Source organism: Schistocerca piceifrons, chromosome 4 (assembly GCF_021461385.2).
Source record: "Schistocerca piceifrons isolate TAMUIC-IGC-003096 chromosome 4, iqSchPice1.1, whole genome shotgun sequence".
Lineage (NCBI taxonomy): Eukaryota > Metazoa > Arthropoda > Insecta > Orthoptera > Acrididae > Schistocerca > Schistocerca piceifrons.
The window spans coordinates 180,244,799-180,261,242 of record NC_060141.1 but is presented as its reverse complement, the minus strand read 5'-3'; the positions used below and the strand labels follow the sequence as shown (position 1 = coordinate 180,261,242).

The following is a 16,444-nucleotide window of genomic DNA, read 5'->3' as shown; positions in this document are numbered from 1 at the left end:
CACCTTATCACAATATCAGAGCTCTCGGTGTTGTGGTTTGGCGTTGTGGGGTTATCACGACATCTAAATCAGTAATCCGAAAGCCAAATGGTAAACACCATAAACGAAACACGAACTGCTGACACAGCCTTATAAATTAGTTTTTCCGTGGTGGTAATTACAGAGAATAGAAGCAGGAAGAAGTAATATATCTCTTGACCTGATTTAAGACTGATCCTCCCGAAATGTCACATGTGTTGCCCTCTATAGTAGAATCCCTCGATGCCTCAGAACAAGTCGTAAAAACAGGTCCTTTCTTCTTGTCAACTTGTGCCACAAACTCCTGTTCTCCCCAATTCTAATCAATACATGCTCATTAGTTATGTGATCTACCCATCTAATCTTCAGCATTCTTCTGTAGCACCTTGTTTCGAAAGTTCCTATTCTCTTCTTGTCCAAACTATTTAGCGTCCATGTTTCTCTTCTATACATGGCTACACTTCATACAAATACTTTCAGAAATGACTTCCTGACACGTAAATCTATACTCGATGTTAAAAAATTTCTCTTCTTCAGAAACGCTTTTTTTGCCTTTGCCAGTCTACATTTTATATCCGCCCTACTTCGACCATCATCATTTATTTTCCTCCCAAAATACCAAAACTCTGTTACTACTTTAAGTGCCTCTTTTCCTAATATAATCCCCTCAGCATCAGCCGTCTTAATTCAACTACATTCCATTAACCTCGTTTTGCTTTTGTTGCTGTTCATCTTATATCCTCCTTTCAAGACACTATCCATTCCTTTCAACGGCTCTGTCTCTGACAGAATTACATGGTCATCGGTGAACCTCAAAGTTTTTATTTTCTCTCCATGGATTTTAATAACTACTCCGAAATTTTCTTTTGTTTCCTTTACTGCTTGCTCAATATACAGATTGAATAACATCGTGGAGAGGCTGCAACCCTGTCTCACTCCCTTCCCAACCGCTGCTTCCCTTTCATGCCCCTCGGCTCTTATAACTGCCATCTGGTCTCTGTACAAATTGTAAATAGCCTTTCGCTCCCTGTATTTTACCCCTGCCATCTTTAGAATTTGAAAGAGAGTATTCCAGTCAACCTTGTCAAAAACTTTCTCTAAGTCTACAAATGCTAGAAACGTAGGTTTGCCTTTCCTTAATCTACTTTATAACATCTGTCATAGGGTCAGAATTGCCTCATGTGTTCCAACATTTCTACGAAATCCAAACTGATTTTCCCCGAGGTCGGCTTCTACTAGTTTTTCCATTCGTCTGTAAAGAATTCGCCTTAGTATTTTGCAGCTGTGACTTATTAAACTGATAGTTTGGTAATTTTCTCATCTGGCAACTCCTGCTTTCTTTGGGATTGGAATTATTATATTCTTCTTGAAGTCTGAGGGTATTTCGTCTGTCTCATACATCTCGCTCAGCAGATGGTAGAGTTTTGTCAGGACTGGCTCTCCCAAGACCGTCAGTAGGTCCGATGGAATGTTGTCGACTCCCGGGGTCTTGTTTCGACTTCGGTCTTTCAGTGTTCTGTCAAACTCTTCACGTAGTATCGTATCTCCCATTTCATCTTCATCTACATCCTCTTCCATTTCCATAATAGTGTCCTCAAGTACATCGCCGTTGTATAGACCCTCTATATACTCCTTCCACCTTTCTGCTTTCCCTACTTTGCTTAGAACTGAGTTTCCATCTGAGCTCTTGGTATTCATACAAGTGGCTCACTTTTCTGCAAAGGTCTGTTTAATTTTCCTGTAGGCAGTATCTATCTTACCCCTAGTGAGATAAGCCTCTACATCCTTACATTTGTCCTCAAGCCATCCCTGCTTAGCTATTTTGCACTTCCTGTAAATCTCATTTTTGAGACGTTAGTATTTATTTTTGCCTGATGGATTTACTGCCATTTTATATTTTCTCCTTTCATCAATTAAATTCAATATTTCTTCTGTTACGCAACGATTTCTACTAGACATCGTCTTTTTACCCACTTGATCCTCAGCTTGTAACCTCCCCCCTCACTTATCGACCTTAATGACAGTGAGAAATTAAACCGCGTGTACCTAATGGAAATTTGGGAAAAGCAATCGTCACCGAAGTTAATCTATCGGTAAAGAGGGAGGAAAGGGTTACATCTAAATGAAAGGAAAAATGCAAATGAAACTGGTGGAAATCAATTTTGAAAAGGGATAAAGTTAATAAAGAAAGTAAATGTGCGGCCGTTACGTTAACAATTAACTAGCGGTAATTAGATATTTGAGATTTGGAGGAAATCACGGTCGCCAGTCCTAAGGACAATTACTATAGTAACTGAAAAAGTAAGGTTATTACACATATAATTAGCACTAGAAGCGTGGCAACTGAAGGTTGACACGTGTAGTGTGAAAACTGAAAGTTTGTCAGAAGTAATAAATTTCGCTACACTCTGACTTAATTTAGCAGAAGAATTAATAAAACCAGAAAACTGAAAGTTAATTTAGTGACTGAAATTAATAAGAAGCTTTCTTTCTGAAGCACATCGAAATCCAGTAAAATACGGTTAGTCTTGGACTACCTCAACAATCATTTCAAAAGCAACTTGACTCTAAGCAATTTAGAAACAAGAGATTTAACTTTGAACTTGAATTAAATGATTCTGAACTATTAACAATAGTAAAATTTAGTACGTACCAAGCTGAGCTGCAGTCACAGGTAAGCTAAAATATGCTAACAAAACTCGCACTCTAAATTTGTGCTCGTGTAACCTAAATATTGTAGCCAGCTACTGAACTTTGAAATTAAAGCAGTGAAATCTAATCATATTATTTTAATGCTGGCGTTTGAATTTCAACGACACTCGGGTTCATTTCGGAAAAGGAAGGGACCCTGCTTGGCAATGCAATTTGGACAATGAGCAACAAAGGTTCATGCTAAGTTGCTGTAATTTTGCGAGGCAAATGGAACAATTTGAAAAGCTGAGGTCTGCCATACAGTTCTGAAAATTTACGTGCTTTTAGTCTTCCTTGTTGGTTGATTGAAGGTTTGAAGCCGTCGATCGAGGAGGTGGCGACAGTCACTCATTGTCGGCCGTCGCTGTTGCAGAAGCTGGATGTTGGCGCGCCTTCTTCTCGACACGGTCACCAGGCGAAACGGGCTCTTGATGTGCGCCAGCTAATGCTTCCCGTCCGCGACACCATGTCAGAAACTATCATCGCGAGTCGAGCGCAATTACTTGCTGCCAAACCCCGAAAGCGCGGCAACTCGCGGGAGCGTCACACGACACCTGCTCCACTCGCTACTCCCGCCAGACTCTCACTGTTCTGCCCGCGCTCCACGCGGCAGAGTTAACACTACCAAAGATCCTACACACTTTGATTCGTCACACGACCTATCGACGTAATCGTTCGATAGCAGTTTTCCCTAGGCAAGACCCAGCGTAAAAATACAAATAATATTTACGAAACAAACCAATTATACATCGACATGAGTGCATAAATATATATATACAAACAGTAAAACAATTACAATATATAAAGAGACAGAAATGTCATATCTTGAGGTAACAAAACAAGGAAAAAAAATAATAGTACAATAGATGGAAATAGGGGTATATGCATTTCCGGCGTTACAAGCTGCCTTCACTACTTCATCCCTCAAAGCTACCCATTCTTCTTCTACTGTATTTATTTCCCCCATTCCTGTCAATTGTTCCCTTATGCTCTACCTGGAACTCCGTACAACCTCTGGTTCTTTCAGTTTATCCAGGTCCCATCGCCTTAAATTCCCACCTTTTTGCAGTTTCTTCAGTTTTAATCTACATTTCATAATCAATAGATTGTGGTCAGAGTCCACATCTGCCCTTGGAAATGTCTTACAATTTAATATCTGGTACCTAAATCTCTGTCTTACCATTATATAATGTATCTGAAACCTTTTAAGATCTCCGGGGTTGTTCCATGTATACAACCTTCTTTCATGATTCTTGAACCAAATGTTAGCTTTGATTAAGTTATGCTCTGTGCAAAATTCTACCACACGGCTTCCTCTTTCATTTCTTACCCCCAATCCATATTCACCTACTATGTTTCCATCTCTCCCTTTTCCTACTCTCGAATTCCAGTCACCCATGACTGAATTCTCGTCTCCCTTCACCTTCGCTACCTGAATAATTTCTTTTATCTCATCATACATTTCATCAATTCCCTCTTCATCTGCAGAGATAGTTGGCATATAAACTTGTAGTACTGTAGTCGGGATGGGCTTCGTGTCTATCTTGGCCACAATAATGCGTTCACTATACTGCTTATAGTAGCTCACCCGCACTCCTATTCTTTTATTCATTATTAAACCTACTCCTGCATTACCCCTATTTGATTTTTTGTTTATAACCCTGTAGTCACCTGACCAAAAGTCTAGTTTCTCCTGCCACCGAACTTCAATAATTCCATCTATATCTAACTTTAACCTATCCATTTCCCTTCTTAAATTTTCTAAACAACCTGCGCGATTATGGGATCTGACATTCCACGCTCCGATCAGTAGAACGCCAGTTTGCTTTCTCCTGATAACGACGTCCTCATGAGTAGTCTCCGCCCGGGGAGCCGAAAGGGGGACTATTTTACCCCTGGAGTATTTTACCCAAGGGGACGCCATCATCAATTAACCATACAGTAAAGCAGCATGCCCTCGGAAAAAATTACGCCTACAGTTTACCCTTGCTTTCAGCCGTTCGCAGTACCAGCACAGCAAGGCCGTTTTGGTCAGTGTTACAAGGCCAGATCAGTCATTCTTCCAGAGTGTTGCCCCTGCAACTACTGAAAAGGCTGCTGCCCCTCTTCAGGAACCAGACGTTTGTCTGGCCTCTCAACAGATACCCCTCCGTTGTGGTTGCACCTACGGTACGGCCATCTGTATCGCTGAGGCATTCAAGTCTCCCCACCAACGGCAAGTTCCACGGTTCATGGGGGGGGGGGGGGGGGGAGGGGTGGAAAGAAAGGAGTAAGATAAGTGTTTAAAGGTTAAAGATCCGTCAATTATGAGATCATGAGATCATTACCGATGGATCAGTATCAGAGTATGGAAGAATGGGAAAGCAAAATTGACGTGATTTTTTAGCAGCATATTCCCAGCATTTGCATTAAGAGATCTGAGAGAAAATTACGAGCAGTCTGAATGTGGACGGCCGGTCGCATACTCCAAACGCCGTCCTTCAGAATAGAACCCCAGTGTTTTATCACTGCATCGATACAGCAATATTGTTGATAACATATACGGAACGAGTATTCAGTGCATTAAAACATGGGGTAAACCTGGGAGAGGCGACACATGCGGCACCCCTCGTAGTTTTGGCCAACCCAGACTGAGTCTGTGTGTGTCGACAATGCAGTTGCTTAGAGGACACCAAGATATTATTGAAAGTATTTACGTTTGGCTCGACGAAGTTGTACATAAGCCTTTGGAAGATACTCAGGTAAGTGTATAAATATCCCTTCAAAACCTTTCTCAGCGTCACGACTGCTTCTTAGTGTATGCTAAATAGTCAGATTTTTCGATAATTTTGAGTAGTTGTATTAACATTTAAGTTCTATTATGCGTGTTCTCATTCTAGTGTGGCCATCTTGACTACTGAGGTCATGAATTTATAAGGTGCGGTGTCTCTCCCCTACAGATCGGAATACACGCTGCTGTAAAATCCGATAATTATGCCAGACATTGTTTCGTTAGCGATACTTCCCGCATAAATCAAATAAAAGTCTTAAATAAGTAAAAACATTTCTGTTTTGTTTGTTTTTTCGTTCAAATGACTTAGCACGCACGTTAAGATACCATTGATATGGAAGACGATACAAAAAAACCACAAAAAGTATTCCTAGATATCTGTAAGGAGTGCGGAGAATTATATCTGAAAACAGCAAAAAATGATGGATTATATTGCACAACTTGTACGTGTTGGTTACACGAAGACTGCATAATTTTTGATATATTTTATATCGATTGTTGCTGTGAAAATAGAAAGAAAACAAAAGGAACTAAGTTTGTAACTCTTACGTTTTGGTTATTTATTTAATATTTCACCGGAATTAATGGAATGTATTAACCCGAAGTAAGTGGATTACCTGTCTTAGTTTTAAACTATCAGTAAGTAAACTACTTATCTAAATCAATGAACACTTAGATATGAAAATAAGATATTAAAATCTGTTGTTAACAGTTCATAGTTTTTTCTTCACTCCACAACATATTTGTAGCCATAACTACTTTGATTTTAAGTCAAAACTTTATATATATATATCGACCAAACACAGTAATTATGCTGTTTTTAGCAACCAGCACATCACTCATAGCGTAGGTGATAGACGCTGCAATGCAAAGTTATTTTCATAGTCAAATATTACGTTTAAATGTTACATTAAAAAAAGTAAAAAAATTATATGGGATACACGACTTCGTGTTTAGTCGTACAAAAATAAATTTAACTAAATGTGCACAGGTGCACCATCTCTACCGGATTTACTCTGCAGCCCCGTAGACAGTTACCGTTGCTTAGTTCGTACAAAGACTTAATCTATTTACGATGTTTCCTTTGCGTCCCTTCTTACAAGGATAATGAATGACAATATTTTTACTGACTGCGGGTTATTAAGAAAACCAACAACGTGTCTACCAGTATCGCCGTTTTTGTTAAGATTACTAAAACCTAACGGATGTTGTTAACTGGACTTACAACGAAACCACACAGTTCCACACATATTTCATTTAGCGATACAGAACCGCTTACCAAAAGAGCATCTTCTTACCCTGGGTAATCCTTCATATTAATTTTCATTCATGTTCCCTGAAATACTAATTTCTAAAATCTTTCTCCCAAACAGACCCGCAGATCCTAAATGCATAACCATCTCTTAAAACGTATTTGTGACAGACTGAAATTATATTCGTCATTTAATTACCATAAATTTTACAGTGAAAATAATTTTATATAATTTATATTCTTTAAAACTGTCCTAATCAAACAGTATTGTATTTTTAAATATTCCTGTTTCATTAATACATCTCAAGCTGCCAGATGTTTGATCATACTGCGTAGGCTTTAAGGGTCTGTATTCACGTACTTGGTGATGTTTGTTTTATGGAAAATAGGCCGTGGTTTCAGACGAGTTTCAGTGCTTAAAATTTCGTTTCCTAATTCTGGAAGTTCCTTCACAGACGGTGAGGGTACAGTGTTTACATACTCTGCCCAGTCACGTTAATGTGATTATCTGTCAAAAGCCTGAATAACCACCATTATCAGCGAGACGTGATGGAAGAGAGTCACTGGGTTTCTAGAAGGAACCTAAAGGGATGTGGAGCAATGCTGACTCAAGTGCCGCGTCCAGCTGCGCTAGGATTCTCAGTTAACAATCCATGGCCCGAACAGCACGATTGAGATGATCCCACAGATTCTCGATTGGATTTAAATCTGGGTAGTTTTATGGGCAGGAGAGTACGGCAAACTCATCCTGGCGTTCTTCGAACTACACACGTACACTGCGAGCTGTGCGACACATTCCATTATTCTGCTGGTAGATGTCATATTGCCGAGGAGAAACAAACTAATTTGTATGGTTGGAAGTAGTTCCCGAAGATAGTTGCATACTTGTGCTGAACCACTGTGCATTCCAGAATGACTAGATTACCTCGGCAATTCCGCCAAAAAGTTCCCCAGACCATAACTATTTCACGGTGCTTGTTTTCAGACATTTCACTCTCTGCATGCCAGCTGCCATCGGTTCGACTGAGCGTTGGAACCTGTCACCACTCAGTGAACTTTCAGTTACGGTATTGGCGAGCAAATTCCAGCCTTCGTTGCTGATGATCGGCAGTCAACTTGGGTGCATGAATCAGTTGCCCACTGTGGAGGCCCATTCGCAGCAGTGTTCGCTGAAGCGTCGTCGAAGAGAGGCTACCAGCAGCACCTTGGCTTATGTAGGCGGTCAGCTGCTCAACAATTGCAAATGTATTAGCCTGCCCACATTTCCGCACCTATAGTTCAGCCATGTCATCTATGGCGCACGGTACCCTACATCTGGTTTGGCGCCAGCGTCAGATAGCACCATTTTTTTATGCACGGAATACTTAAGCCACGGCGGTACGTATACAGTTTAAAGTTTCCGCCCTTGAATCGAAACTGAGTGATAATCCCCTTTTGGATGTCAAATAAGTTGCTCCATTTCCGCGTTACGACAACGACTGCACAGTTTGCCGCGTTCCCCCCACACCCCCGCCACCCAACGCCCCGACACCACGCTTTATATACCCTCCAACGCTAGTGCTGCCACCTGCCACTTGTAAGGTTTTATTGCATGTTGACGTCGAACACAGTTGGTGGTCTCATTAATGTGACTGGATCGTGTATAAACAGTTCGGTTTGAGTTGCTCGTTTAAGTTTGAAAATAAACTAACGACGTCTTTACATACCGTGAGGCTACCTTTTACAGTTGGAAAACGAAACCCTAAGCACTGTGGCGTTCCTTAGACCATGGCCGTGTACACATCAAAAATGAATCAGAAAGGATGTCACAATTCACTTGATGCAGCCTAATACATATGTAGTTTAAGCCTAACAGGTAGATTACACTTTACTGAAATTTTTCTCTTTGTTTCAGGAGCCGACAACCCTCTTCCTAGTAAGTATTCACATTTAATTCATATTTTTTGTCATTTTCATCCATTTTGTTACACAAGTATTCTCTTTAATTTAAACCTTTTCTTCTCTCAAGGGCGTTCGAATGAGATATACATGCCTCTCTTTTTGTCTGATGATAGAAGTTAATATTGCGCTCTTTGCCTCTTCCTTTCGTAATTTTCAATATTAGAACATTTCTACATCATATCAAGGTGCCGAAGGAGCTATGAAAACAGAATAAAATTTCTATCTCGGAAGTTTGTTGTTTTTAAATACAGCTATTAATTTAGGTTAATGATGTACATGATGGCATTGCGAATGGGGATGGGCGTTATTAGCCGGGTGCGTCGCACATCATGTGGTGAACGAAAGCTACTAAATATTCAAAGCATTGATTGTCATTTCCTTCACACTTCAACTTAAAATACAATTATAAGCTTTCTAGCTAACTGGAATTCGATATTACAGTCTTTATCTGTTGTAAGACTGGACCGAGACATTTTTCACTAAAAGAAACCTATTAGTATCAAACGCAGGATTTAGTTAAAGTAGGAAATTTCTAAGAACGTTCACCTGGGGCACAGGACTGCATGAAGTGAATCATAGACTATAGGAAACCGAACGATAAGAGAATTGAAATGTTTGGTTTAGGATGATAGAGAAGGAGCCCGGAGATTATGGTTTGCTAAGCAGTGAGCGGGTTATCAGCAGGGTAGGCGAGGAAAGAAAGTTTTGGAAAACAGTGACTAAGTGAGTGGACGGGATGCAAAGTATACGTTAAGATATCAGAGAATGACTTTCACGCGACTAGAGGGACACGTAGAGGACAAAAGCTGTACTGACAAGAGATTTTTATATATTCGACACACAACCGAGGACGTTGTGTTTAATTGCTACTCCGAGCGGAAGTGTTTGGTATAGGAAATCGTGGAGGTCTTCATCAAATAAGCCAGAAGATCGATGATCCAAAAAATTATTCTGGTCATAGTAAAGAATATTCAAAGTCTGAACGTGAAAATAAGCGAGATGAAACCATTTCTACTTACACCATAATGCAGCTATGAAATTTTCATTATGATCGGTACTCGCCATAGTATTTCTCCTTCGCAATACGAAGTGGCTGATGATTTATCACACTGAAAGAAGGTGTAAGTATGTGGCAGATGATTTCAAGACAAAAAACAGTTGATGACACTGTCCTATCGACTGTACACAGGCAAGAGTTGAATCATCTGGTCTGCGAGGAATGGACTGTGCCATTACTTTTGTTCGAGGGTCTTTGGAAAGTACTGAAAGGGCTTCAGTCTCAAAGGGACATACCCTGGAACAGGATAGACACACCAGGAAAAAGTATTGCAGTTCTACATTGCCGTAGCTGTGTCGGGAAAGAAGTAGAGCTCCAAGTGCTACTACAATACACTGAAGCTCAAAACGTTACATGTACCAGACGCTGACTAAGGCCAGGGATAAGCTCAGCCGATATTTTTGAAAGTACCTGACGGTGTTAAGAAGGGACAGATGAATAACAGCTGGTGGCGGCGTATTTTTTGCTATCAGAAGTAGTTTATCTTAAAGCGATTGAAGTAGACACTATGAGTTCACGTTATACTTGGCAACTGTAATAATCTAATAACTGGCTCATTTTACCGAGCCCCTCCGCCTCCCCCTTCCCCGCCCCCGCCCCACCCCTCGCCTAAGATGAATCAGTTGCTGGACAGATCAAAGAAAACTCGTCTTATCAAATAGAGATCCCCACTCATGCAATTTTAATGATGATTTCCTTCAATCTGCCCTTGATATGAAAATTTATGCTCAAAGCCGGTGGTGGGCATAAAGCATCGACGTAAATTGAACTAAATACTTTCTCCAACAATTATTTTGAACAGTTGGTACTGGAGCCCACTCGAAGGGTAAATGTTTGTGGAAGCATACTTGACCACTTAGCAACAAATATTCCAGAGAAAACTGGAAGCACCTTGATGGATACAGGGGTCAGTGACAAGAAGGTGTTGTAGCGAGACTGACGACCGCGATATACAAATCCACTAAAGAGAAAAACAAAATATGTGTTTGAAAAAATCAGAAAAGATGCATTGGGCAGTGACAGTCTCCACTCCATCCCAACTAACTACACTGACGGTAAAAAATCGCAACACGGGAAAGTAATCAGTGTAAAGTAATAAAAATTCGGGAGTACATATGACTAGGTAACAGATTTAAGTGATCGACATTGTAAGATTACAGGTCAATGTAAGTGCGAGATACGCCATTGCACATGTGAAATGCTGGTACATTAATTACAGGTGTAGCTGCCAGAATGCAAGCTCCTATGCATTTTGTTGTACAGGTGCCGGATGTCAGTTTGTGGGATGGAGTTCCATGCCTGTTGCTCCTGATCGAACAATAAAGGAATCGCTAATGCTGGTTGTAGATAACACTGGAGTTGTCGTTCTGTGCTGTCCTTTATGTGCTCCACTCGAGACAGATCTGGTGATGAGCAGGCCAAGGCAGTATCTTGTCACTGTTGAGTATGTTGGGTTGTAACGGTGGTATGTGGGCGATCATTAACGTCTTGGAAAACATCTCCTGGAATGCTGTTCGTGAACGGCAGTATAAAGCGTCCAATCAGCAGACTCACGCACAAATTTGCAGTCAGGGTGCTTGAGATAACCAGGAGAGTTCTCTTGCTTTAATATGCAATTGCACCCCAGACCGTAAATTTAGTTGTGGCTCCTGTGTCATTAACACACAGACTGTTTGGTTGCAGAACCTCAACTGGCTTCCATCATACCAGCAGACAGCCATCACTGGCACCAACGCAGAACCAACTTTCATACGAAAACACAACAGACCTTCACCCTGCCTGTGACGAACTCTCGCTTGACGCCACTGAAGCCGCAAATTGCGATGATTTCGGTTCAGCTAAATGCACGTCACAGAGATTCCGGCTCGGAGCCGTTCTGGAAGTAACAAATTTGTAAGACTTCGTAGTGTCACAGTGGTGCCAATGCTACTCGAACTGCTGCTACAGATGTAGTACCATGCGCCAGAGCCAAACATGATGGTCTCCCCTCGGTAGCGCCACATGGCCATCCGGAGCTATGTCTTCTTGCGACCGTACTTTCTAGTGACCACCGTTGTCAACAATCATGTACAATGGCTACATTCCTCCCAAGTCTTTCTGCAGTATCACGGAAAGATAATCCAACGTTTCCTAGCCCTATTACACGGCCCTGTTCAAACTGAGTGGCGTGCTGATAATGGCGTCCTTGTCACCCTGGAGACATTCTTGACTAACATCTACTAACTAAGTCCAAATTGAAGGGCAGCTAACGCTCACGACCCGTACAACGCGTATTTAAAACGAACTTGGGTTGCATCCTCATAGTGGCGCTAGTAGTGCCACTCTTATGAGACTGGCGTGAAACTGGAAAAGAAATCATCTTTCACATTTAGAAACACACCTATCCACTTTCTATTACGCAACACGACTCCTTCTTGGTGCTGCGATTTTTTTTCTTTCGCAATATGTAAGTGCAGATCGGATGTGATTAAATTCAAAGAAATAGTATGGCGGCAATTGAGAGATTAATAAAAGATGATACTGAACCTTTATGGTACCCAATACAAAGCACAACAGCGTAGCAGATACAACGATAAAGGCATGCCAAATTTAAAAGAACAAATAAATTCGAAGATTTGTGTTGTTTTAATTAAGCTGGAAACTGAGCACGAACTTCCATGCGAGATGGTTTTAATAGCTTCCTCAACCAAACTCTGTCACTAAATAGTGAAGAAAGTCCAGACAGATTCTGGGCATATGTAAAGTACCCCTGCGGCATGACGCAATTAATACCTTCGCCGTTCGATAGCAATGGTAACATTCCCGATAACAGCGCCACTAAAACGGAATCGTTAAACGCAATTTTCCAAACTCCTTCCCCACAGAAGACGAAGTAAAATGGTAAAATGTTCTGACATCCGGATCAAGAACAGCTGCCAACAAGAGTAAATAGACATTCTCGGTATAGCGAAGCAGCTTAAACCACATAGTAATGGCTAATCTTCCGGAAATCAGAGTATGCTAATTCAATAGCACCATACTTAAAAATCACATGCAACCGCTCACACCACGAAAGCTCCATACCAACCAATACTCAGGGGCGTAAATAGGAATAAATGGTTCAAATGGCTCTGAGCACAATGGGGCTTAACATCTGACGTCATCAGTCCTCTAGAACTTAGAACTACTTAAACCTTACCAACCTAAGGACATCACACACCTCCATGCCCGAGGCAGGTTTCGAACCTGCGACCGTAGCGGTCGAGCGGTTCCAGTCTGAAGCGCCTAGAACATTTCGATAAATTACCCCGGGAGTAACTGCCTATTGACACACAGCACGAATTGAGATTATTTCGTGTTTGTGAAACAGAAATAGCTGTTTGTACGCACGAAATAGTGAATGCCATTGACAGGCGATCTCAAACTGATTCCATTTTTCTGGATTTCCCGAAGACTGTTGACATCATTGCTCACAAAAGACTTAAAAACAAACTGCGCGCCTATGGAGTATCGTCACAGTTGTGCGACTAAATTCGTTATACCCGGTCGTAAAGGTCACAGATAATATTAACTGTATGATAATCACCGGGTGAAACAACGTTCCCCAAGGAAGTGTTATAGGCCGTCTGCTGCCTCTAATCTATACCAGTAATTTAGGAGACTATCGAGGCAACCCTCTTAGAACGTTTGCAGACGATTCTGTCTTTTACCGTCTAGTAAACTCAGCAGAAGATCAAACCCAACTGCAAAATGAGTTAGACATGTTATATTTCAGTCGCGAGCAGTGACATTTGTCTATGAATGAGGAAATGTGTGAGTTCATCCACATGAGTATCAAAACAAATCCATTAAATTTTGATTGCGCTGTAAATCACAAAAATATGAAGGCTGTCAATTCAGCTAAACACCTAGAAATTACAAGTACGAACAGCATAAAGAGAAACTATCGAATAAATAATGTCGTGGGGAAGGCAACCCAAAGAATGTGTTTTACAGACAGAACACACAGAAAATGCAACAGGTCTTCTAAAGAGCCTGCATACACCACGCTTGTCCGTCCTATGTTAGTGTACTGCTGTCGGTATGGGATCCTTTCCAGACAGAACTGACAGAGGACATTGATAAGTCCAAAGAAGGACTGCTTGTTTTGTATTATCGCGAAATAGGAGACAGGCCCTTATTGATGTGATAAACTAGTTAGGGTGGCAAACATAAAGGCAAACGCTTTCTGGTTGCAGCGAGATATTTTCACGAAATTTCAATCACCAACTTTCTACTTTGACTGCGAAAATAGTTCATTGTCACCACAACATACGGAGAAATGATCATCGACATAAAATAAGGAAACCAGAGCTCGTACGGAGAGATTTGAGCGTTCATTTTTCTCCCGCGCTGTTAGAAAGCAGAACGTTTGAGAAGCAGATTGAAAGTGGTTTGAATAAGCTTCTTAACGGTGATTGCAGGTAGCCTTGGAGATATAGAAGTGTTTATGTACATGTTTTTCTATATATATATATATATATATATATATATATATATATATATATATATATATATATGTTTCACTCGGTTCCGAATGGTGAAACAATGTTAAAAGAGCGGATTTGTTACAAAATGGTTCAAATGGCTCTGAGCACTATGGGACTTAATATCTGTGGTCATCAGCCACCTGGAACTTAGAACTAGTTAAACGTAACCAACCTAAGGACATCACACACACACATGCCCGAGGCAGGATTCGAAACTGCGACCATAGGGGTCGTGCGGGGAAATGTGTTACACGACAATGTAGCATCTCTGGTATCGTAAGTGTGTGAACTAATAAAGAATACGTTAACTACCCATACGGTATTTGGTGTTTGTTATCCATAGGGAAAAGCAACAAAAGAATTTCAAAAATGTTTAATCGTGTTTTCAATCAGATTCAAGCAGTTTGTACAATTTCTTGCATTAAAGGATTAGATATACATACAGGCGGTGTAAACTTTTACCCTGTGAAAATCAACCAAAGACAATGCGAGACGATTTGTTTAATAAATTGTGTCAGCGTAGTTTATATCTTTTACGTAGTCAGCTCGTAAACATGAGGGCAACATCCAGCCACACCAGCGAATTTCTATGTATTAGCCACATAATAGTTAATGGCGTTAATTGTGTTTTCTGGTCACAGCAGGAACAAAATCTGTAACTGGAATCTGATTCACACTGTTTTGATGTGATTTGATCAGTGCTTCTCTGAGGTTGGTTTGAACTATTGTATAACAGAGGATCATTACAGGGACTAACGCGAAACCGTTGGTATTTTCACAGAGCACGACAATCACAAACTAATTTCTAGAAGTAGCATATTCCTTCGGTTGGATGGAAGGAAGGAAGAAAGGAAGGAGGGAAAGAACGAAGAAAGGGAGGAAGATAAGATCAGAGTTTAACGTCCTGTCGACAGTGCCGTTATCACCGACGGAGCAGTAGCTAGGATTACGAAAAGATGCCGAAGGAAATACGTCCTGTCAACTGATCAGTACTTTTTGACAAATTGGGCCAGAAATACATTTCTTCCCTAATTCTGTTCACTATGCAGTCAATTGATCACTACTTTTAGTCAAGTTGTACGACAAATACATTTCTCTCTAATTCTGTTCACTATATAATCATTAGTTATTCGATCTACCCGTATACCTCCGGTATTCGTCTCTAGTACCACATTTGAAAACCTTCTGTTCCCTTCTAGCCATGTTTCTCTTGCGAATAAAGCTACGATCTAGTCAATTAATTTGAGTAAAAACTATGTAGCCCTTAAAGTGATATTAGATATCAATAATTATCTCTTTTCGGGAATTCCTTTTCTTGTCATTGGCGGTCAGCATTTTATATCTTGTCTACTTCGGCCATTATCAGTTATTCTGCTGCTTGGATTTCTAAACTCATCTACAAGTTTAAGTGTCTTATTTCCTAATATAATCCTTTCAGATTAGCCTCGGTTTATTCTCCTACACTACAATGCTGTTGTTTTCCTTGTTTTGATATTCACATTATTACCTCTTTTCATGAATCCCTCTATTCGCTTCAACTGCACTTCCCAGCCCGTTGCCGTATCTGACAAAATCACAGTGCCTTAGGTGAACGTCAAAGATTTTAGTTTCACACTCAGAACTTTAAGTGTCTTTCAATATTTCTCCTCTGTTTCTTTTACTGTACGTTAAATACACAAATTGAATAATAGTCTAGCTGTTGTAGGCTACAATAGGGTCTCACTCCCTCCTCGATTAACGCTTCCCTTTCATGTCCTACAGATCTTGTCAATGCTGTCCAATATTTTCCTCTTTTGGGAAGTTGTAGAAAAACTATATATCCCTGTATTTTATCCCTTCTGCCTCTATAATTTCAAAAGGTATAATGGAGCCAACAGTGATAAGAATTTTCTGCAAATCTACAGATGCTATAAACGTTGACATGTCACTAAAGGAGGGGAAAATGCTACATTGCTGCTAAAATATTACAAATTTTGCCACTCCAAATGTTATTCTTAGAAAGATATAATTTATACGCTATGCGTTAGTTAATTACAATTATTAGATCTCCATTGGTATGTTGCATACCAACTTCAATACAAAATGTCATTCTCAATGGAGAGAAATTTTCCGAAGTAAGAGTGATTTCAGGTGTGCCGCAGGGGAGTGTTTTAGGACTGTTGCTATTCACAATATACATAAATGACCTTGTGGATAACATAAGAAGT

General features: G+C 40.5%; 1 protein-coding gene across 2 annotated transcripts in view; it reads left to right on the top strand.

Annotated features, from left to right (window-relative positions):
• The window catches only part of LOC124795320, a 485,179-nt gene that overhangs the window by 452,675 nt on the left and 16,060 nt on the right, over window positions 1-16,444 (top strand). For both annotated transcript variants that reach the window (XM_047259291.1, XM_047259292.1), the window contains exon 5: window positions 8,626-8,646. In XM_047259291.1, the coding sequence (XP_047115247.1) occupies window positions 8,626-8,646 (21 nt within the window). The remainder of the gene's footprint in view (window positions 1-8,625; window positions 8,647-16,444) is intronic.